We start from the raw sequence: 25,460 nt of genomic DNA on the forward strand, positions 1-25,460 counted from the left end.
ATATATCCAACTGTTTGTATCGAGTTATACTTAAGCAATTGTTGGTAGAATTCTTTTAAATGATTTTTTTTTTACCTTGCTGTTTCTTACAGTTTATTGATGTTTAAAACAAACGAAGATAAAATTTTGTAGTTTGATAATTTAATTTCTTTCACAAGTGCAAGCTTTTGAATATTAGGAATATTTAAAGCTGGATTTCGGTTTCTTCGTATCAGTAACGTCTAATTTTTCTGCCAGGTGTATTTGAGTAAGTAGTAGAAGGTCTTGTGTTACATAATGTCAAAAGGAAAATTTCAATATTTGACCTGGATGTTATTCTGCTGCTGCAATCTTTTACAATAATTTTTTTTGATACTGGCTTCAGTACCTAAATGACTGAGATTATTTCTTAATACAATTATAATTTTTCAGACAACTAATTAACATTATCCCAAAATGAAAATGTGTTTTAATATACATTCACTCTATTTTGATTAGTTAAGTTGCTAATTGTTATAATTGTTATCTTGTTCCTGGATATTTACATTGTAACAGACTGGGTTTGAACTAAAAACCTTTATTTCTCAACTGAAAATAGTAAAGCTGATGCCTACTAGATAACTGATACACATGGATGTGTTGCTTGGCTGCAGACACACATAAAGATAAATTACTAGGACACTGACACATGTAGATGTGTCACGAGATCATAGATACATATTGATAAGCTTTTTCTTTTTTCTTGTTCTTTTCTTGTCTTGTAAGTTACTTAAAGACCACACTAGTGCTGGTAGCATGAAAAAAAAAAAAAGGTACTAAGTACACTGCAAAGTGGTTGGCATTAAGAATGGCATCCAGTCATAGAAACCATGCCAAAGCTGACATTGGGGCCTCAATGCAGGCCTGTGACTCACTGGACCCTGTCAAGCATTCAAACTCACTGATACACTCAGCTGTGTGTTACTTGGCTGCTGACCCATGTAGATGTCTCAGGGGCCTTTCCTATAAAAGTGTTACTAACTTTAGTTCAGAAACAACTACATAAAAGGTGAGAGATAGGTAGAGGGAGAGTGGGAGAAATGATGGATTAAAGTGTAAGAAAAGGAGGGCGAGAGGGAAGGCTATGAAAAATGAGTGAATGGGAAAGTGAGAAAGAGTGAGGTAAAGACAAGATGTATGAAATAAAAAGTAAAAATATGGCAAAAGGCGTTCAAGCATGGATAACAGGAAAAAAAAAGTTGTGAGTGATGGCCAGATTATAGACATCTAAAGAAGAAATAAAAGTATTTGTGCAGACATGACTGTTCTCAAGAAGCTTGTCTTGCAACTATGTGGTTTTGGGTTCAGTCTTATTGTGTGGCACATTTGACAAGTGTCTTCTACTATAACCCTGGATGGATGAATTCGGAAACTGTGTGGAAGCCTGTTGTATACAAATGTGTGTGAGTTCCCTCCCCACCACTTGAGAATTGGTGTTCGTCTGTTTACATCCCCGTCATTTAGCGTTTTGGCTAAAGACACTGATAGAATAAGTATCAGACTTGAAAGACAAGTTCCGGAGTCAGTTTGTTTGCTATGGCCTTCAAAGTGGTGCCCCAGCATGGCCAGAGTCCAATAATTGAAACAAGATGAAAAGTAAAAAAAAAAAACACACCAACCTCCCAACAAAAATATATAAAAAAAACAAAACAAAAGCGAGCGATATCAAGGAAGATAACTGTGTCGTTTCCAGAACTATTTCCCCTTGAAATTTTTCTGTTACTATTTTATTTTCTGTCCAGTCTGTCACTTTTCTCTTTGTCTTCTGATGCATTGTCTGTTTTCAGAATGTTGGCAACTGGAATCACCGTCTTCATTTTATAATTGATGATGTATCTGTTTTCTATATTTGTCATCTGCATTTTCGTTTAGCATACCTTATCAGAGTTGTGATAAAATACTAAAAATGTTGAACAAGATTCGTCAGATACTCTTATGTCACCCTTACTCTTAACATAACATGATCTCATTTTCCATCTTGTATAAATCTAAAGCGTATTTCTGTAACATGGTTGGGTAGATAGGATATTTGATTGCTGATCCTGTTTGGAGTTGGTGGAGAAAAAGTATCCATCCAAGGTGGTTGATTGGCAATTGTAAGAACATGAGACCAGTTACCTTGTTGGAATTGTTCAAGCTCTTTGTGATCCGAGTTCAAATCTCACTATAGCCTATTTTGGGTAGTAGGCTTAATAATCATCATCATCGTTGTCGTTTAACGTCTGCTTTCCATGCTGGCATGGGTTGGACGGTTTGAATGCAGGCTGGCAAGCCAGAAGGCTGCACCAGGCTCCAATCTTATCTGGCAAAGTTTCTACAGCTGGATGCCCTTCCTAACGCCAACCACTCCGAATCTCTTGCCTTATTTAGCATCGCCACCTGGCGCCATGGACACCTTGAACAGAGTCCACTTTGTTGCAGTTATTTGAGCCAGGTCCATCTTCCCACCAGTTTCAGATGCCCTGTTAAGACTCATGGGCACTTCCTTCCCTCCTTAATTAAAGATAGAAGAAAATTCATTGTTGAAGAGATTTCCAGACAATACACAGCACCAGCTTTTCCAGTATCTATTTTTCACAGGCAAATTTGAAGAAAACATTTTGTCTTCCATTCATTTTACAGAATCTGAAGTTAGGCATCAACAATTATTGTCCTTTGTAGTTTTGAAGATAATGTTAACTTTATGTTTACAGTGAACAAAGACATCTGTAGTAGACTTTCATTTCATTGACTGGCAATCAAATCTCATAAGTGGATGAAATGATATGCTTCTAGAAATTATATTTATATACTTATTAGGTGTAGATGTGGCTGTTTCTCAGCTACTTGGTTTTCGGATTCACTGATGTTGTGTGGCATCTTGGGCTGACCAAATCCTTGTGAGTAGATTTGGTGGATGGGTAATGAAAGAAGCTCAGTGTTGTGTATCTGAATGTGTGTGTTTTTTTTTTGTCTTGATATTGCATGATGGTTTGTAAATGAATGTCATTCTCACACAAGTTGTAGCCTTTGTTTCCAGTATTCTGTGTAAATATGTCTGGCCACAGGGAAATATTATCTTGCTTGGAAACAAATGAGGGAGAAGGTCATCCAGCCGCGGAAAATCTACCTCAGTAAACTCCATCTGACCTATGCGAGCATGGAGAAGAGGATGTTAAAACATTTATGATAATGTCTGTTTTATGGTATCAACATAGAAAACTTGAAAGCTTGAGATATGAGTGTTGTATTCATATTCATTCAGATGATGATGTATTCATAATCATTTAGATGGTAATGCAGAATAGTAAATCTCCTAACATATTGGTTTGTTAAAGTGCTGCTAAAGTCTAATGTATTCATCTTGAGAAAACTTGTGCTCAGCACTGTTAACTGGAACATAGGTTATTCACATGAAACACAAATCTTCCAACTTTTCAAGTTCTCTCTGTTAACTGATCTAGTCTTATCTTTCTTACTTTATCACTATTACCTTGATAAAGGTGATGATGATGATGATGAAGTATTTACTGCTAAATTGACTAGGGCGTATATTGCAGACTTTTCAATCACGTTAGCATGTTATTGACTCAAGTTGCTGCAAATCTTAATGCATTAAAAGGATAATTGTCTAGATGTAAATCTATAAGTACTAGCATAGAAAATTTTCCTATTTCTACTCTTTGGTTTCTTAAAATATGATGTACATATAAATATATAATGTTTATGATTAGGCAACTAACTTAACAAAAATATTCCCTTTCAACCTTGAGATGTCAAACATGTTTACATGTTGATGACTGCAACAGTTAACTCTCCACTGCCTGCTATCACCATTATGTGTCTGTTGTCTTGAGTGTTCAGTGAGATAGATCTCAGAACCACTGTATAGTTGGTGATTCACAGTTTCTACAAAGTTGAATATATAAGTTTTGAATGAACCTGGTTTACTAGATTTTGTTTAATTCTAACATAATTGTTTGAGTTATTCTTATGCAACAGCCTTCTTGATTGAGTTTAACTCAATACAAATAATAGTTAATGTTTTGTTATTAAGGGTACAACTGTGTAACAATTTAATTTTTTGCTCTAAAGATATATTTACAAAAAACAAACAAACAAACAAACAATAATTTGAAAACTTCAGTATGAAACCTGTCTTGAATGTAAGATTTATTGTTCCATTTTTCCAACGTTGTCTAACTGCTTTCTTTATGATCTAGAATGAAGATAGTTGATAGAATGTTTCAGAATTTCCCCATTTGTCCAGCACTTATAGATTTAAAGTGTCAGATGTAACAGTTTAGGGTTAAACTTGAGTGCATGAGCAAGGCTATCTCATCTTTAATACAGTTGATGCTGTCCTAAAATGTAAACATATGGTTCCCAGTTTAAAGCTAGTAATTGAATTTAATGAAGGAAATTTAACTTCAATATTGAGCACTTAATTTTTGTTTTTGTTGGTATATTTGTTTTTACGTTTAAGGTTTCTTTTCTCTTGAAGTGATGAGCTCTGTTTCTCCTCCTCCTAACTAGTGAAGGCATGATTGCTTGGTGAAGAAGTTTACTTTGCAATTACAGGATTAGGATATTGCTTGATAGACGGTAAAAGACTTAGTAGGCATCAATAAAGTATTGAGGATCAATCCTGACAAATCTTTGTTAAAAATTGTAGATCGATTTTATCCTACTGTTTGAGACTTATGGCAAGTGTTTTTCGCCCTAACCTTAGCTCAGCCAAACCCCTGTGAGTGAAATTTTGGTAGACAGAAATTCTGTGGAAGTCTGTGGGAGTTTCTGTTCTTTGATGATTGACGTGATCTGTTGCCAGATTTAACATCACCTTGCCCTTGGAATGTTGTTAGCTGTTGTAAGAATTTGGGCCAGATCTCTGAGGATAACTTCCTGTTTTTATCCCACCATTCATGAAGGTCTTGGAAAAGGTTATAGGCACTACTGTTCCTTTTCTGCTTGTTCTACTAAAAAACAAAGAAGAAAATATGTGAATTCTGTTCAGATTTTAGATTATAGCTATAAGGAAAGTAAAGGGATTGGTAAAAAATTTGAAAATAAGTAGGGAAACTGAGGATGGGAAAGGGGTCTTATATATTAAAAGTAGAATCTTATTTTAGAAATTGGTAGTTCACGGGGTGTTTGATACCGGGGTTTAATGGTGAAGATGAAAGCAGTTGTAAATACAATAGGAAATTTTAAATGTGGGTAGAATGCATTTGGTATGTTCTAATAAATTAGATACTAATGTAATAGCAGTAGTAAAAATGGATTAAGATATTGTTTTTGACTGACATTAGAGGTCTTAGTGGACATTAATGAAATATTGTGTAGTAAACATGGCAAATGTTTGTTAAATGTTGCAAATAGACACTAGTAAAGTACAACAGTAATCAGTCATATATTTTGTATTGACTGAATGTTGCCTTCTAAGTAATTTGATTATTTCACTGGCTCAGTTGTTTATCTAAAAACTTTGGACCTAAATAATAATCAATGGCTACCTATTGTTATCTGCCACATATCTTTGTATCTTAATTTCCATTCTTAATGTCTGAAATTGGAAATGAGTTTATTTGTCCTTGATAAATACATGTGCGCATGCACGTGTGTGTGTATGTGTGTGTATATATATATATATATATATATATATATATATATATATATAGTGTTATTTTAATTTCTATTTATACTTTTGTTGGTGTTGAGATTTTGAATTCATAATATGCTGTTTGCTGACCATATTCAGAAGAAAATGGTATGCATTAGGAATGGTTTATTTGTTCTGTAATGTTAGTACCATGTGTAATTTAGTTGAGTGGATTTAGTAGAAGGAAACTGAAAGAAGCCTGTTGTGTGTGTGTATTTGTTTTGTGTCACTTTGTCTTGACATTGCATGATAGTATAAGTGAACAGCACTGTCATACAAGTGGTGTCTTTTGTTTCCAATCTTCTGTAGAAACATGTTTGGCCAAAGAGAAGTACAAGGGAGTGCACAAAAGAAACCAGTATTTTGCAATATTATTTTATTCACTCTTAGTTTTACATGTTTACACTTTTATCACCTTCAAAGTATTCTTCATTTGAAGCAATTTATCGGTCCAGACGCGTTTTCCACCATTCAAAGCAGTGCTGGAATTCTTGCAGAGTGATGCCTTTTCTTTCACCTCTTCCACATCTGTAAATTCCATAGCACCAGCTTTCATCCTCTGTGATGACCTTCGAAAAAAGGTCCTGATCAATTTCCAACTGTTCTTTCAGTTCACGACACACATTCAGTTATGACTGCCCTAGATCTTCTGTGAGCAAGGGAGGCACAAATTTTGCTGCATCTCTTTTCATTCGCAATTCCTCGCTCAAAAATTCATTGGTAGGTGCTCCAGGATATACCAGTTATATCAACAAGTTTGTCAATTGTTTGGCAATGGTCCTCCAAGATCAATTCATGAACTTTTGTGATGTTTTCATTTGCTTGGAAGGTTGACGGACACTCTGAACAAGGTCGGTCTTCAAGCAAGTTACCATTCCTAAAGTGTGAAAAGCACTTGTGAACTTGTGTTTTACTCATGGCAGCATCCCTGTAAGCTGTTTGAAGCATGACAACTGTTTCAGCTGCCTTTTCCCTCAGCAGAAAATAGAATTTCACAGAAGCATACTGATCCTTCTTTTCAGCCATTGCAAAAATCTATGAACAGGGGAAAAGCACTGCAAAACAAAGATGCATCACATAGCAGTACAACCACACTAGACAATGCCACTCAGCAGACTGATGCTTGAGAGTCGTATGAAGTGGCTTTTTGTGGCAGTAGCTTGAACTGCAATGGGCTTGTCCGACAGAAAAGGTTTCCAGTTACTCTTGCGTACCTCCTCGTGTTACCTTCCTTGGGGACAGGTGTGGGTTGGTGATAAGAAAAGCTTTTGACTATAGAAAACCTGCCTCATTGGACTGTTGGACCCATGCAAATGTGGAAAAATGGATGTACTCATGATAATGCATACATCCATTTTTGTTAGTTTACTGTGAAATAGCTATGAATGCCACAACTTTCGCTTTCTTGTTATCCTACATACATAAGATGTCTCTAGCTTAGAAATGATTAACTTCAGTTCCTATCTGGATAAAGCTTCATATATGTTTGGAAAGATATAAACAATACATTTGCTAGTTTAAGGAAATGTGTGTGTGTGTACGCACACGCGCATGCGCACGCACGCACACGCACACGAGCGCGCACACACACACACACACACAAGTGCATCTCAGAAAGCTTGAGCTTTATGCAAAAAATGAATGTTTGTTGTCATTTAAATTAGAAAAATAAAATTTCAGTTGCATATGGCTCCCTAAATTTTAATTGATCTCTTTGTAGTATTTTGTTGATAAAAGCTAACAGTAATGATTTCCATGCAGGGATCATTGAAATATTAAAATGTAGTACCTGAAGATCAAAAATTGAAGAGTAAGGAATGATAGTCAGTGCTTGGTTGATGCTCTTTTGTTTCAATGACTGTCTGAATATATTGTGTCATAGAAGAAACCAGCTTGTGATACAATATATTCTGCAACAAATAGGTGTGAAAATTAGCATAATTAAAAAAGAAAATATATCACTTAGGCTAATTACTCAGATATGCTATTTGCATGTAAAACAATTGAACATATTTAATACGATAAGCATCTACTCCTCACTAGTAAAATTAGGGAGATAATGAAGCCACGAAAAATTCTGTAAAAATTAGAACATGTGAAGAGGTTATAAATTAGATTTGATGTTTTAGCCACGTGCACCCTCCCTAGATATATTATATTTGGTTGGCAAGAAAGTAATTTTGTTTCACGCATTTGGAGTTATATTTTTTCAATGACTTTTGTCAATGTTATGATTTTTTTCCTTTTGACATTTGATAGCCATTACTTTTAGCTTACTTTAGAAGCAAATTGCATGTAATTTTGTTTACGATTGTTCAGTGTTGATTTTAACCTGGAGTGCAAAGATGGACATTTTTGCCATATTTTGCTTTTTTATTTCCGTAAAAGCAAAAAAGCTGATGAGGCTCACAAGAGGTGTGTGGAGTTTATGGTTTGATTGCTTAACAGAATACACATGTCAGAAATGGTTTAAGATATTCTATTCTGGAGATGTTGCACTCAAAGATGACCAATGTTCAGGTTGACCTGCTGAAGTTGGTGATGACTGAATCAAAACCATAATTGAATCTGATTGTCATATAACTGTGCAAGAAATTGAAGAGAGGTTAAATGCATCACACACAACAATTGAAAAATCACTTAAAATCTCTTGGACTTGTTAAGAAGCTCAATATTTGGTTTCCACATAAATTGAAAGAAATGCATTCACTTAATACAACAAATCAATATTTGCAATATGCATCTTAAACGCAATGAAATCGATCTATTTTTGAAATGAATCATCACTGGTGATGAAAAATGGTCTACAATAACAACAAATGATTACAAATGTGTTGTGTATTTTGAGATGCTTCCAAGGAACCAAATGATCAGTTCAGATGTTTACTGTCAACAACTAATGAAACTGGAGGAAGCAATAAAAATTTTAAAAAATGGCTAGAATTGGCAAATCGTAAAAGAATCATGTTCCACCATGACAATGCTAGACCACACACATCTTTGCTAACTCGTGGAAAATTATTGGAGCTTGGTTGGGAAGTGATGTCACATCCACCATGTAGCCCTGACCTTGCACCTTCGGATTACCATTTATTTCGAAGTTTGCAAAATTCTTTGAATGGTAAAACTTTCAATAATGATGATGACCTGAAATCACACCTGCTTCAGTTTTTGGCTGAAGATCAGAAGGTCTATGAGCATGGAATCCTGAAGTCGCCAAAAGATGGCAAACGGTCATCGAAGAAAATGGAAAATATATTAATTGATTAAAGTTCATTCATTGTATGGAAAAAAAAGAAAAATGATTTTATTTCACACTAAAGCACTGAAATTATTTTCTTGCCAGTCTTGTTCTTAGGCATTTTGATAAACATTTTGTAAAACAGCTGCGGTAGCATCAATAATAATATTAGTTACAAATTTTGGAACAAGTCCAGATAGTTTGGGGTAATGGGGTAAGTTGATTACATCAGCCCTAGTGCTGAACTGGTACTTCTTTTTTTGACCCCGAAAAGATAAAAGGCAAAGTCAACCTTGGTGGAACCAAGAGCCTTTTATGATTTTTAATATTGCTCTAGCAGCAAGCTGGCAAAATGCTGTGTTGCATTTTGTCCATCTTTATGTTCTGGATTCCATCAAGGTTGACTTTGCCTTTCATCATTTCAGGGTCAATAAAAAAAGTACCAGTTCAGCACTAGGAAATTCGATTACATCTATCTAAGTACTTAACTGACACTTAATCAACTCAGAAATGATGAAAGACAAAGTTGACCCTGGCAGGATTTGTACCCAGAATGTAAAGATGGATAAAATACCACTAAGCATTTTGCCTGGCATGAAAATAATAACAATAATAATAGGAATAGCCCACATCTTGATTCAGTAGAATGGTTCAAATAGAACAGTCTGCATGTGCAGCACACATCCTATATAATAAGTGTCTAATAATTGAAAACAACACAACTCTCGCAACATATATCATATCCAATAAAATAACACCAGCCACATTGCACACAACACACACAAGAGAACAAACCTTAATCATTGTCATTTACTGTCTGCCTTCCCTGCTGGCATGGGTCGGATGGTTTGACAGGAGCTGGTCAGGCAGCAGCCTGCATCAGACTGCTTTGTGTTTTGGCAGGGGTTTTGTGGCTGGATGCCCTTCCTAACCCCAACCACCCAACACAGTGGACTAATGTAACCAGAAACTAAACTCTTGAAAGAAACTGCTGCAGTAACTGATAGGAGGAGTCCACCCTCCCCTCAATCCCCACAAAAATAAGACTGCACATGCTTCAGGAATATGGAAGTGTACCAGGTGGTGCAGTAGAAACTTACATGAAACAAGGCGGTGAGCTGGCAGAGTGGTTAGCACGCCGGGCGAAATGCTTAACTGTATTTCGTCTGCCGTTACGTTCTGAGTTCAAATTCCGCTGAGGTTGACTTCGCCTTTCATCCTTTCGGGGTCGATAAATTAAGTACCGGTTATGCACTGGGGTCAATGTAATCGACTTAATCTGTTTGTCCTTGTTTGTCCCCTCTATGTTTAGCCCCTTGTGGGCAATAAAGAAATAAGAAACACTTGCATGAAACAACTGAAGAAAAAATGAAAATAACATTTGTATGCACAACATATACAAACGGAAGACTTTCTTTAACTTTGGCACAAGGGTACCCATTCTTTAAATGGAATCTTATTGACTTAACAGTCTAGTACATAACATGACTGGTATTTGATGAAAGACAAATCAGTGTAGTGGCGTTTGAACTCAGGACAGGTTGTACAGTTGAAATTTATTGGAAATCCTTTCTTATATAAGGGCTATTAATATAGAAAGAGTTACAATATAGGAAAGCACCTTTAATGCCTGTTAACCATATATTTCTAGCAAAAGTAGACAGCCATTGTGTTTTAAATATTTGTAAGATTTGGAGACATTGAATACTATATCTTCTCTCTCTTTCTCTCTGTGTATTGAGTCATATAAATAATGTGGTTTTTCTATACTTCTTTTATTTTTCAAAATTAAAATAAACAAAGTTCTCTTTTAATCTAAAATATACTCTCCTTCATTTTCTACAATGCTCTTCCATCTATCTGGTAGACTTGTAAGCCCCACCCCCACTAAAATTCACTTGTTCCTGATGAAAAATACTCCTCCAGTACTGTTCTGACCTCTCTACAGAATTCATATTTTTTCTGTCCAAATGATTTTGAAGACTGCGGAATAAATGATAATCAGATGGTGCAATGTCTGGTGAATATCGTGGGTGTAGCATCATTTCCCGTTGAAACTGCTCCAGTCTTTGAAAGGTCATCCTCACTGTATGTGGCTGAGCATTATCCTGATGGTAAAACACATTTCGTCTTGGAACCAAAGATGGTCGTTTTTCTTCTGGCACTGATTTAAGCTGCTCAAGCTGCTTGCAGTGGATCTCTTCTGTTTGGGTTTGAAAGTTCAAAGTGTACTAAACCTTTCATATCTCACCAAACAGACAACAACACCGTATGTAGGTGAAGACCTTTAGACTAGGGTGCCAGTGTTTCTCCTTTCCCTATCCACTCTCTTCAGTTCTTGACGTTTTTATAGAGAACTCATTTCTTGTCACCAGTCACTGTTCAGTCCAAAAAAGGTTCATTTGTGAGATGTGACATCAAAGAAGAGCACACATTCACTCTCTGTGTGTGATTAGACTTGGAAAGTTTGTGGGGAACCCATTGACCCAATTTGTTGATTTTTTTCCGATGGCATGCAGGTGTCGTTGATTGGTCAAATCCAAGCTTCTCTGCCAGTTCCTCAACAGTTATGATGGGATTTTGTTCCAAGGTTAGCAGGACGTCCTCATCAAGCTATATAGATCTTCCAGGACGAGGCTTGTCTTCTAGGCTGTAGTTTCTGGCTTGGAATTTCTGGAACCACCGTTGTCACTGGCTTATGCTTATTGTCTGATCCCCATATACTGTATTAATATTCCTCACACTTTCCGTTGCATTGTTGCCTTTATTGAACTGATAAAGCAAAATATGCTGAATAATTTCCTTTGTCACTTCCATTATAGCTTTGAAAAAAAATGACTGTTAAAATCAAACAGCACTCTTCAAAACTTGCACCAAGAATAAGGACAAGGTGATATTACTACCTGCTTTTATAGCAAATTGATGCAGGTAGTTTATTCCGTCTCCCTCTAACTTCTAGTTAATGCAATTGAAAAAATTGCATTATTTATGGGATATTTACACAGGATGCTTAAAACACTGTTTTGTCTGAAAACACTGGTTTGTCTTAAGGGTTTGAATCAAGTATACTGCTGTTTTTCTTCTGTGTATTCATTAACATGCATATTTATTATATTTTGAAATGATTTTATAGCCATTGCTTTTTCTTACACTCATCTGAAGTTGGGTGTTTTTGAATAAATTGTTGAAGTAAGTTATAATTTTTAAAAATCCAATGAACTTGGGTTCCCATATTTTTCACTCAGTTCCCTTTGATAACTCTATACCTTCAAGAGAGTATCTTACTAATATAATTTAAGTTTTTTGCTTTTGAGTTCTAATAATTGATAGCTGCTTTGTATCCTTTGTCTCTAATATTTGATATATTATTAAATTTTGTCTTATTCCATTTCAGTTTGATGCGCGATGCTAATAAAATGGTTAGCAAATGCATATACGTGAATGTCTTAAAATCTACAGATGGACAAGATATTTTAGAAAAGTAAGTGAAAAAAGTTTGAATTTTCATAAAAGATATTTTATTTGACTTTCTTTCAGTAAATCTATACAAAGAAGTTTTTCATGAAAGTATTTAAACTGAGAGCAACATTTGCTGAAAATAATATTTTGTTTTGTGGAAAGTTTTTAGAGTTGTGGTGACTTGAATTCTTGAGTGATACACTGTCTTTAGGTACCAGTTTATTGGTACTCCATGAGAGTTTATGTATTAAAATTTCACACGTTGAACTTCTACCAAATATTTATCAAATCTGAATAAAGATTTCCAGCATTTAAAGAGACTCGGAGAAGATGAAGTTCATACAACCTGATAGTTATGATGTTTATGATGCATTTCTTCTCTAGTGTGAAATCTTCAGCTATTTGTTTTTGCATACAAATGTTAATAGCTATGAAGTTAAAGTGCTGGACTATGGCCACAGTCTTATTTTACTGTCAAAGTGGCTGTGGATTGGCCACAGTTTAGGTTGAGAGGCTGACAATGCTTTTCAATATATAGTTCTGTCTTTATACATTCTAAGTTCAAAACCGACCGAGGTCAACTTGGCCTGTCATCCAACAAGCTTTGAGCAAATAAATACCTACCAAGTACTGGAATTGATATAATTGACTAGTCCCTCCCTCTAAATTTGTGACCTTGTCCCTATATAACTGATGTTATACTGTAATCAAGATCTTAGCTCTATTTACTTTGGTTACATAAGTTTTGCTTCACAGTTAGATAGTTGGCAGGATGAAAGGCATCCAACTATAAACCTTCTTGTTCTGATATTATGCAAATATCAAAATTTACAAAATCAAAAAATGTTACATTTGCTCTCATGAAAAACAGGGATGTAAAATAAATTAAAAATATGCAGGCTGACCTCATATGATGTTTATAATTGAGTGGGGTTTTGTTATTATATATACATACATTAGTTTGTAGAAGTATACCAAATGTTGTTACTTGCAATGATCAATGATTGTAGACATATAGAACAACTACTATCACATTTCATGTGATAGTAGTTGTTCTATATCTGTGTACAATTATTCTTCTGCACTGCTGTATAAAACAGAACATGTATATTTTATGGTCAATAACAAAATACAAAAGAAAAAAAAGAAAACAGCAAAAATAGGCAATAGCTGTTGCAAACAAGAGACTTGTTTTTCCTTTATTTACAAAGCTATGTTAACTTGATGGGAGTTCATAAGATTTTTAATTGTTTTTTTTTAAATACATTTGGTGTGCATCCCTACACATACTGCCTTGTATTTGTTGAAAGTATAAGATTTCAATCATTATATCTCCATTGCATGTAATTTATTATGTGCCTGTATGAATATATAACCTCCATGTGTACATTATTTGAATGTGTGGATGTGTGTATGATCACTGAATGGTATAGTTCATGGCTTATCCCCTGCCTCTCCATTCTGCAATGGACATTAAAAAACTCAAACTATTACCTATGTGACTGGTAATGCTGATGTATGTAACACCAGCTGAGTGTTTGGCAGTTGTGTTCTATATTTTTTTCTGTAAATTGGATTTCAGTTAAAATTTTTTTCATTATCAAAGCAGATGATGTCAGGTGTTTTATTGTTCAATTACATGTATTAACTAATCAATAAGCCACTAATGGTGTGTGTGTGTGTGTGTGTGATTAGATATATACATTTGAAAGAGTGTCATATTAAAATGATGGTGTATCATTGTTATCATTGTTTTAACATTCACCTCTCCATTGATGGTGGGGATGAAATTTATTGAGGCACATTTTCTAAGACTGAATCCCTTATCTGTTGACAACATTCTTCTGTTTCCAAGCAAGGTAATATTTTCTCATGGCCAAACATGTTCATGCAGAATATTGGAAATGAATGACTTACCATGTAGGACACTAACACAAACACTCACACTCTTATACCTCATATATATATATATATATATATATATATATATATATATATATATATACGTATATATACACAGACACACAGAAAGATTCTTACAATTTTCATTTAAGGCTTTGGTTACTTGCCCAAAGCGCCATGCATTGAGACTGAACTCAGAGCCATGTGGTTGAAAACCACACGGCTGTGCCTATGGCTATTGTTATATATCATAATGTTGGACAGCACTAGCTGTAGGAGTGCTAAAAACATTGTTATTTTGACATGATATTTGCTTCATTGGTGACAGATGACACCAGTCATTCAGAGCTGGGCCAGAACACTCATTCATATATAGAAATCAGCAAACAAAACATTTAATGATTTTTAAGGATTATATTAAAGATGCTCATGTCTGTAGAAAGCATTGGTGCTGATGCCATGTAAAAAGCACTGGTGCTACTACCACATAAAGTGCACTGATAATGGTGTCACATAAAAAGCACTGGTGGTGGTGTCACATAAAAAGTACTGATGATGGTACCATGTAAAAAGCACCCAGTACACTGTAAAGTGGTTGGTGTTAGGAAAGGCATCCAACCATAGAAACCAAGCCAAAACAGACTATGGAACCTGGTGTGGCCCCTGGCCTTGCCAGCTCCTGTCAAGCTCTCCAACTCATGCCAGCATGGAAAATGGATGTTAAATGAAGACGATGATGATGATAACTCAATGAGCAGCTATTTAAGTTGGTTGAATAACTGAATATTCAGTGTTGAAACTGAATATCCATTTTATGTTTATCTATTTGTGTATATGGAATTGAATTGCTGAATTAGTCAAATTATTATTGTGTTGGAGAGAGGGCCTTGGTGTATTTTTTTTTTTACTCTTTGTATGCTGGGTTCAGACCCCTTGTAAATGAATCTGTCTTTTCACGTTTTGGTATCAATAGAGAACCAGTTGAGAGTGGGTGTATTTGTGAAATGTTAAAGTATCAAAAGAGATGTCTTGTAATATCTGTATGATCATATACACATATACATATAGTAAATATTCACTCACAATACATATATATATATACAAAGGTGAGTCAGAAAGTAATACATTGAGTTTTTATTTACTGATATTACGTATTGCCACTGAGCCGAATAAAAAGTTGGTCTACACAATTGAAACAGCTTTAAATTAAAATATATTTTTATTTAGTCTAGTAGCTGTCCGTACTGTCAGTGAATGTGTTATTCCTTGTTTCCTATTTATTGAGGCATGTAAGTAGCAAGTACATGTCATTGGTAAGGCTAAATGAAGCTGAAAAGCATCTGACATTCTTGTAGGTCACTGCTGAGATGATGTTTACCTCACTGTAATATGTATTGTTTTTTACGCAGTATGTCTATGAAGAAATTTTCTCTCTCACAGCATCGTACCTGTCAACAGCGTATATACACTAAATATGCTACGTGGATGACTATTTTTAATTTAATGCTGCTTCAGTTGCAATCGTCAAGTTTTTATTATATATATATATACGTGTGTGTGTGTGTACTTAGTGTTGTACCAAAACCAATGCACAAGTGGGCATTGCTTTTTAGAGTTAATGCTTTCCCATACAGATCAGTGGCCCATGTTTCACATGTAACTCAGTATGGCTGGATACCCATCTTTTTAGTGACCACTTTATCAAGTCTCCCCAGGTGACATTTTTTTATGGCATAAGTACTAGAGACATGATTAAGTAGTCCACATGATCCTTCATCTTGGCTATTTGTAAACTATTTTACAAGTTCATTCTAGTGTGACATTGTCACTAGTGAGATTGCCTTGCATGGCACATGGCTTGAGTGTCTTCAGTACGCTGTATGTGCACATTCTCAAGGTAAAACGTCCCAGATGAAAAGATGAGAGTTGTGATAGAAGAGTTAGAAAGGGTGGGTGCTAGTTGCAAGGTTGTGTGAGCTAATGAGTGTGGAGACAGTCAGTGGTAAGAACGAGTGATAGCTGTCTGTAGAATGTGGCTCAGAGGAGGAGGAGGAGTGATGAGTGGCAGTCCTGAAAGGATGATGGTTTGTAGTTATGGGTTGTTCTTTCATTAATGACACTAACAGAATCATCCAGCAAACAGATGAGAGGATAGGTAGAGAGACGGTGAGTGATGGGTAGAAGGGGGAATGAGTGATTGAGAGATAAGCAAAATGGGGTATTAGAGGCATGGAGGAGATGACAGATTTAGACTTGACAAAGATGTAATAGGGAAGATACTCAAATATATGCATATGCATGCATACAAACATATATGCCATTCACACAGGGTGTTGGGCATTTCCCCGATCAATATCTTTCTATCTCCTCTGTAAGGCTTAAGGCTCAGCACCCTGAAATCAGTCTTCTCTATCTCATTAACTGTCTTCCCTTGTCTCCTCCTACATGTTCCTTCTGTTCTTCTTTATTCAGCTGTCCTCTATTTGCACCACATGTCCTTACCAACAAAGTCTTCTTTCTTGTCCACCACATCTGATTTCTTTTATCTAATTTTTCTCTCCATTCATTTGTGCTCGATTGTTTATGCACACTGTCATTACACATCCAGCAGAGCATACTTTATTTCTCTCTGGTCTTCACAGATTCTCTGCATACATTCTCCATGTTTCACTCATACAACATTGTAATTCATACACAAGCATCATACAAACTACCTTTTTTCTGAGAGAGAAACCTTTTGTTATGAACAAAGCTTTTTCTAGCCAGCTCTTACTCTCGCTCCTATACTTTTGGAACATCTAACTCCATTGCAAATTAGGTTGCCTTAATAACGGACTATTTTCAGGGAGCCTTTTTTTGTGCTTGAGAGATTCTATTTCTCATGTGCTCTCACTGTTTATTACTTCCAAGCAACTATCACATAAAAAGTTTGCTTTCTTGGTTAACCAGTTTGTGATTCCATTGCAACTATTGTGCATCTATTTTTTTATATTAGGTGTACTATATGGAATTTTTACCTGCTTCTTTTCTGTATATTGAGCAAAGCCATTTCTCTTGATGATAACCGAGTCCTATTCTATTTATCGATTTTTATTTCCAGCCACAGGGGCCAAACATAGAGGGGACAGCACAAGGACAGACAGAACGCCACAGTGGGGACAAAATCATAAAATGAATGACTTTACTTTAAAGCCTTTTGATTTTAGGTTTTGTTAATATGTCTGGAATGTCTTCTATAGATTTAGCTATAAGAACTAGATCATCAGCATTTGGAGGTTTCCACTGACAACCAGTCTTAAACGCCTTTCTTATAGCTTGGAGGTGTGGTCAAGTGTGAGGCATCTGCTGTTGTAGCATATTGCTGCATCCATCATTTGTTGGCACCTGCTTGGATCCTCCAAGCAGTGTCCCTGTCAGTTTCAATTACTCTGAAATACTTCTCGTCCAATGTGACCATGAGGCATGTGGCCAACTGACTTGCTCTCACCCTAGCTAGATCCTCAAAGAGGATAACACAGCACACAAGATCCAACTTGGAAAATCAAGCAATATGACCAAACATTCTAAGCTGATGCCCCTGAATCATACAAGTAACAGAACACATCCCAGTTTTTGAATATAGTTGTTGGTTGGATACAAAATTTGACCAATGGTAGCCCATAATCCTGAAAAGTATTCTGGTACTGAAGGAGTTCAGGTACACTTTAGGGCTTCAGACAGTGTCCAAGTCTTCCAACTGTAGATCAAGGCAAGGACTGGAGACCTGAAGACCTGAACCTTTGTCCTCCTGCTCAGATGTCAGCAGTGCCAAACACCCTTGTCCAGTGAGTCCACAACTGCACCGGCACGTCCAAATAATTATAAGATTTCAAATTTACAGCTAATGCTGTTATGTATTATGCAGCCAAGACAAGTGAAGCAGTCAACAACTTCGTCATTCTTACCCACACCAGAGACAGACAAGATAAAGGCTCCCAGGAAGCCAACAAAAGACTGGACCTTTGCTTTGACCCAGGGAACTGAAAACTGAGCCTTGGTGGACTCCTACTTGCACACTCGATTCATTGCTATACTCATTACCAATCCTCACTTTACTGACTGCACCTCTCTACATGGCATACATGTCCTTCATAAATCATTCATCTGCATGTAGCTTCTTCAGCAACCTCTTGATCACAGAGCAGTTAAACCTTCTTGAGTGCCTTCTCTAGGTCTACAAATGCTAGGTACATTGACTTACACTAGGGGAAATACTTCTCCAGCTATCTGATGAAGATGACATCAGCAGTGTGTTTTTGTCTTTGTGCTGCGACTGCCTTGTCCTTTCCAACACCATACCCTCACTGGACCCAACCACCACACTTTTCACAGTAGGGAATCTTTCCGACACACCTCTAGTAACCTCATATATGTGCTGCAATGTTTCTTTCGCAATTTGCTCTACATCAGTCTGCAGAACTGTCTGACAGGATTGTTGAGCAACTCCAGGGACATCTGTCTTGGCTGCAAGTAGCCTGTGTTTTGATATTTCTACTCTGCTAACCATTCTACCCAATACATCTCAATCTTTAATTTGATCTCCAACTTCAGTTGTCCCACCATGTGCCTTCAAAAAGAAGAGGAACTTCTCTTCTTTTGTCAATGGTATATGTTATTTCGTTTAAATGCACCACCTCAGCTTTTCTAACTTGCACTTTAACACCTGTCCAGATCTATGCACTTGCTCCCCTTCTTCTCCAGAGCCCCACCTGTCTCCCACTCCTCCTCTTCTGCTACCTGATTCTACTATCCCTCATTCTTTCACACCTGCAATACAGTAACACAACTTATAAACACCTACTACCATGGACCACTCCTCTTGTACATTCACACCTTTTATGTACTCAGGCATTTGCTAATGTACATGCTTCTACTCCTCATTTTGTTCTTTTATTACATATGCACCCGGCATGATGACATGATAGACACACACTTATACAACTCTTTGCATAAACACACATAACACCCAGCTACTTTTCACATACATTCCCCAAACCCCTCCCATCCACTGCCACTCTCATAGACACACCTTCCACTCTACTTATCTATGCATATTATATATATATATATATATATATATATATATATATATATCTTATCTTTTACTTGTTTCAGTCATTAGTCTGCAGCCATGCTGGGGTACTGCCTTGAAATGTATATATAGCTATATACATGTTTGTGTGTGTGCATGTATATATATATATGTGTGTGTGTGTGTGTATGTATATATCATGTTTGTGTATATATATGTTTGTACATATGGCTGTTCATAAGCTTTCATGTCTATTTTTCCAAGTTGACAGGGTTAGATGAATATTGTGGCAATTCAGTTCTATATTTAAAAGATGAGGAATTATTTACATTATTTACAATTGATGGATATTTGTCCTCATCTTGTTTGTCACAACGTTTCGGCTGATATACCCTCCAGCCTTCTTCAGGTGTCTTGGGGAAATTATTATTATTATTATTATTATTATTATTATTATTATGATTATTATTTTTATTATTATTATTATTATCATTATCATTATCATCATCATCATCATCATTATTATTATTATTCAGGTCATTGCCTGGAATCGAACTCGGAATCTTGGGGTTAGTAGCTGGTGCTCTTAATCACTACGCCAAGGGAATGTGGCGTAGTGGTTAAGAGCGCGGGCTACTAACTCCAAGATTCCGAGTTTGATTCCAGGCAGTGACCTTAATAATAATAATAACATCGAAAAATACCTTAGGAATGAGAACCCAGATTCGAAATTTCCCCAAGACACCTGATGAAGGCTGGAGGGTATATCAGCCGAAACGTTGTGTTAACAACAAACAAGATGAGGACAAATATCCGTCAATTGTAAATAATGTATTGTGGCAATTGTTTTATAGTCCAGTGCCTTTCCTGCTGTTAACCGTTACTATTTTTCAAGTAATGGATTACCTTTTTCACATGGTTTTGAAGGCACAAAGCAAGAGAGATGCAAACAAACACACAAATACTAACAATTGTATACATATGTATTATCATCATCATCATCATTTTGTCCATTTTCCCATGCTTGCAAAGGGCTGAGAGAATTTATCAAGATAAATTTTGTACAGCTGGAAACCCTTCCTGTTGCCAACCTTCATCTCTTTCCAAGCAAAGTAATATTTTCTCATTGCCTGACATGCTTTTGTACAGAAAACTAGAAAGCTATTACTTTTGTTTTCGACAAAGTGCTTATGCTTTAAGATTAAGGGCACATTATATGATGCTCGTGTGTGAAGTGCACTGCTGCACAATAGCAAGATGTGAGCCTTAGTGTGGAAGACGCACGAAAGCTAGAAAGAAATGAGTGAGCGTGCGTCACTGGATGTGTGCATGAATAACAAAGTATAAATGAACTGAGTGAGAAAGAGGGTATAAGAGGAACTGGATGTAGTGTGCAAGAGGAGAGAGACTACGCAGATATGGGCAATAACTCTCAGTGAATGGAGACTGGAGGAGGCTTGGGATGAGGGGATGAAAAGAAAAAAATGATCTCAAGAAGTTACATTGAGTGGCAATGATAGGGTACTGCAGAAGACCTGTCTAGACATTTGTGTAAATGCAAAATTCAAGATATTCTCACTTTTCAAAATGAAGCAAGAAAATGATCAACTACAAAAGCAGAAAAGAATAAAATTTCATAAGACTCCTTAATCCTGAAACTAAATTGGAAATAGTCAACAATGCTACTAAAAATAGCTGCCAATTATCTAATAACATTTGTCTGAAAAACTGACAATTGTATAAAAAAAAAACAATTGCTTCAACATGGAAACTGCCTTCTATAGCACCTGGGTCAATTGGTATTTAAAATCTTTTAATATAGTTCTTTTAAATTTAAGAAAATCTTTCTTCAAATATTCTGCCTGTATCAATTCTTTTCTAAAAACACACACACACACACACACACACACACACACACACACACATATATATATGCATACACACACATGTGTATATGCACACACACGTTTGTATATCTGTATATGTGTGTGCATATATATGTATGCGTATACTCATATGTTTATATATCAGTATATATATATATATATATATGTGTGTGTGTTCTCGTCATCATCATTTAACATCTCTTTTTTCTATGCTGGCATGGGTTTAATGATTCAACATGAACTGATGAGCCAGAAGGCTGTGCCAAGTCCCAGTGTTTTCCTCGGCATGGTTTCTACAGCTGGATGCCTTTCCTAATGTCAACCACTTCACATAGTGTACTGGATGTTTTCTTGTGGCACCAGCATTGGTGAGGTCTCCAGGTTCTTGCAAGAATAGATCCCTTCATTGAGTGAGGTTTAGTATGGGGGGGATATGAAAGTATGGTAGAGGGACAGGAGCAAGTCTCTTAACTAAAGAGATGAATACATGGCTTCCTTGTCTGGAAAAGAGTGAGAGAGATATGTGAGGTCAAGGAACTAGGTGAAAATATGAGAGAGAAATATGATAGAAGAAAGGTTGTTGGGTAGGTATGTGCGCTAAAGTGAAAATGTGACAGATGATTAGAGATGGGGGTAGAGTTGAGTACAGTGAATATCAGGTTTGGGAAGGGAAAGTGAAGTGTTTAAATATCAGTATATATGTATATATTTTTGTATATCATATATGTATAAATGTTTTCATACCAGTGTGTGTGTGTGTGTGTGCGTGTGCGTGTGCATATATCATATATAATGTAAATACATCATTGAATGGCAGATTTACTGTGGTATCTGTTCAGAGATAACATTTTATGGATATGCTCTGTTCAGAAACCTTATATCTTTTATCTTTTACTTGTTTCAGTCATCAGACTCTGGCCACGCTGGGGCACTGATTTGAAGAGTCTTTTAGTTGAACAAATTGACCCCAGGACTTATGTTTCAAGCTTAGTACTTATACTATCAGTCTCTTTTGTCAAACCATTAAGTTATGGGGACGTAAACACACCAACACTGGTTGTCAAACGGTGGTGGGGTGACAAACACATACAAAGAAACACATAGACATACATACAAACAAACATGATGGGCTTCTTTCATTTTCTACTATCAAATCCACTCACAAGACTTTGGTCCACCCGAGACTATAGCAGAAGACATTTGCCCAAGGTGCCACACAGTGGGACTGAATCCAGAACTTCTTACCACACAGCCTGTGCCTATATATATTAGAGAAAGCTGAAAATCATTGCAGCAGTGGCTAGTGAGAATGCCGGATGAAGTCTGGCCTCATTGGACCTTGTCAGTGTTGTATTCACAGTCAGCCACATGCTTAGATGAGGTTTGTTGCCTCCCATATGTTGTAACAGACTGAAGAAAAAATACACCTATATTGCAAATAGCCACCTGGTCAAACAAATCCCTGTTATATGCAGTAGAGGCAGTGTTAAGTTAGAATAGCCATCTGTGTATTATACTGTTGTGTGGAAGTAGAACACCCCCATGGGTTGGCTCCAAATGGACTGTGCCACAATATAAATGGACATACGCAGAGAGCTTTCAGAGCAGTGTAAAGCCGAGAGTTGCGCATTGTCGAGGGTTATTACCAATATCTTGAGTAGAACGATTTTTGAGGACATTATTATTATCCCGTTATATTGTACGTCGAACGTGCGATGCAACAGTGGCGATGAGGTTTCAAATAGTACTGAAATGGAAAAGTTACTGAAAGCAGTCGTAAAACAACAAGAGCAGCAACAGCAGCAACTACAGAAGTTCACAGAGTTGTTGCTGCAGTTGAGAAATGCAACAGAATCATTTTCAGCAGATGGGGTTGCAAACTCCATCGAAGAATTTCAGTACAAACCGGATGAAGGCACTACTTTTACCGTGTATTACAGACATTATGAAGACATATTCAGAGAACGATGCAAGGGATGGTCTTGTCAAAGTTGGATGAAGATGAGAAGCTAACCTTGCAGAAAGTGGCTGAGGAATGCCAACGAATAATAAACCACCGAGAAGGTACAAGGAAAATAGAAGACAATAATAATAAGAATAATAATGTACAAACTTGTAAAGAAAGGACAGAAAGAAAAAAAAATATAAATCCCAAACTGTGCTATGGCTGTGGAAACCTGCATTTTAAGAAAGATTGCCCCTTTAAAGATAAAAAGATGTTTTAAGTGCAGTAAAATTGGGCATAGACAGTCAAAATGTTGGTTGAAGAAAAATGTAAAACAGAAGAAAGCCTACTCAACAAAAATAAATGATACCAGACAAAACTGAAAATTTGTGTCTGTAGAAATAAATGGTTTTTGTCTGACCAAAATGCAATTAGATACTGGTTCAGACATATTGATAACTAATACGGCAACAAAAATGATGCATAAAAGTAAAATAATGGTATTTAAAAATACAATGATGTACCCTGATGTATTCTTGAAGGAACTCGGAATGTGTAAAAAAATCAAACTAAAGTCTGAGTTGAAAGAAAATGTGGTGCCAGTATTCAAACCAAAAAGGAATGTGCCTTTTGCGGCGTTAAATCAAATTGAGAAGGAACTAAAAAGATTGGAAGACACAGAGGTAATTGAAAAAGTAGACTACTCAGAGTGGGTGGCTCCTACTGCATATATAAGAAAGAAAAACAACGAAATAAGAGTATGTGCAGACTTCTCAACAGGTCTTAATGATTGTTTAAAAAACTACAATTATCCAGAAGAAATATTTGCTAAATGCAATGGTGGGAAAATTTTTTCCAAGCTGGATTTGTCAGAGGTCTACCTCCAATTACTGGTAGATGAGGAATGTGCTAAAGTATTAACAATTAATACTCATAAAGGTGTGGTACCATTTCAAAAGACTGCCGTTTGGGGTTAAGGTTGCACCAGCAATATTTCAGCAAGTGATGGACACTTGCAGATTTGTGGTCCCATACTTGGATGACATATTGATCAAAAGTTAATCTAGGGACCAGCATATTGAACATATAAAAAATGTTTTTAAAAGGATAAGTGATCATGGATTTAAAGTAAGTGAAAATAAATGCAATTTTTTTTTTTAACAAAAATAGTGATCGATGAAAATGGACGAAAACTGGAACCTTCTAGGGTCAACACGATAAAAAATATGCCTGCTCCCACTAACAAGACAACATTACAAGCATTTTTAGGTCTGGTAAGTTATACCTGCTGTACATACCTAAAATGTATGAGCTAAGAGCTCCGTTGAATAATTTGTTAAAGAAAGACACGAAATGAGACTGGACAAACAAAGTCAGAAAGCATTTGAGGAATTAAAAAAGAGGTTAACATCAGAGTTATCATTAACTCATTTTGACCCAAACCTGAAAATAATTGTGGCATCGGATGGTAGTGAATATGGTATAGGAGCGGTGATATTGCATAAATTTAATGATGGTAAAATCAAAGCTATTGCACATGCATCAAGAGATCTCCTAGTAGCAGGAAAAAAAAAACTACAGCCAGATCTAAAAGGAGGCTTTATCATTAATCTTCGCAGTAAAGAGATTCCATAAATTCCTACACTGTAGGAAGTTTACACTGCAAACTGATCACTGACCATTACTGTCTATTTTCGGTTAAAAAAAAAAGGGCATCCCTACTCACTCAGCAAACCGCTTCCAGCACTGGGGGACTACCCTGCTGAACTATGATTTTCAGATGGAGTTTTTACCATCAAAGAAAATGATACACGCAGACAGGTTGTCTAGGCCAATTCCAAAATATAAGGCACGTTTTGAAGACACGGTGAATGCATCATTAAAACTAGAAATGGAACTGAAGAACATTTTGTGCAATGGAGGACGTGATTTGCCAGTAATGCCGGAACAAATTAGATTGAAATTGGAAAAAGATATGTTCATAATCAAGATTTTAAAAATATTGTTGGAAAGTAACACAAAAAATAATATAAATGAGCGGAACGCAGGTTCCAGGCATTATTCAGTATGTGCTGCTGTATCATTATATGCACAAAGGGAGGTAATACCCGAAACACTGCAAAACAGAATATTGAAAGACTTCCATGTAAGACATCTGGGGATTGCCCGGATGAAAAGCCTCATGAGGTCGAATATGGACAAGCAAATTGAGAGACTGGTAAAACAATGTAAGGGATGTGTTATGGCAGCAAAGGTGCCCCCAGTGCAGATACAGCCATGGCCAAAAACGGATTCAG

The 25,460-nt window shown here is 36.2% G+C and overlaps 1 protein-coding gene across 5 annotated transcripts in view; it reads left to right on the forward strand.

Annotated features, from left to right (window-relative positions):
• Nucleotides 1–25,460, forward strand: part of LOC106872693 (serine/threonine-protein phosphatase 1 regulatory subunit 10) — a 158,069-nt gene that overhangs the window by 30,953 nt on the left and 101,656 nt on the right. For all 5 annotated transcript variants that reach the window (XM_014919769.2, XM_014919770.2, XM_014919771.2 and 2 more), the window contains one exon: nucleotides 12,295–12,381. In XM_014919769.2, coding sequence (XP_014775255.1) covers nucleotides 12,295–12,381 — 87 coding nt within the window. The remainder of the gene's footprint in view (nucleotides 1–12,294; nucleotides 12,382–25,460) is intronic.

This window comes from Octopus bimaculoides, chromosome 10, assembly GCF_001194135.2.
Source record: "Octopus bimaculoides isolate UCB-OBI-ISO-001 chromosome 10, ASM119413v2, whole genome shotgun sequence".
In the NCBI taxonomy this organism is placed as follows: Eukaryota; Metazoa; Mollusca; class Cephalopoda; order Octopoda; family Octopodidae; genus Octopus; species Octopus bimaculoides.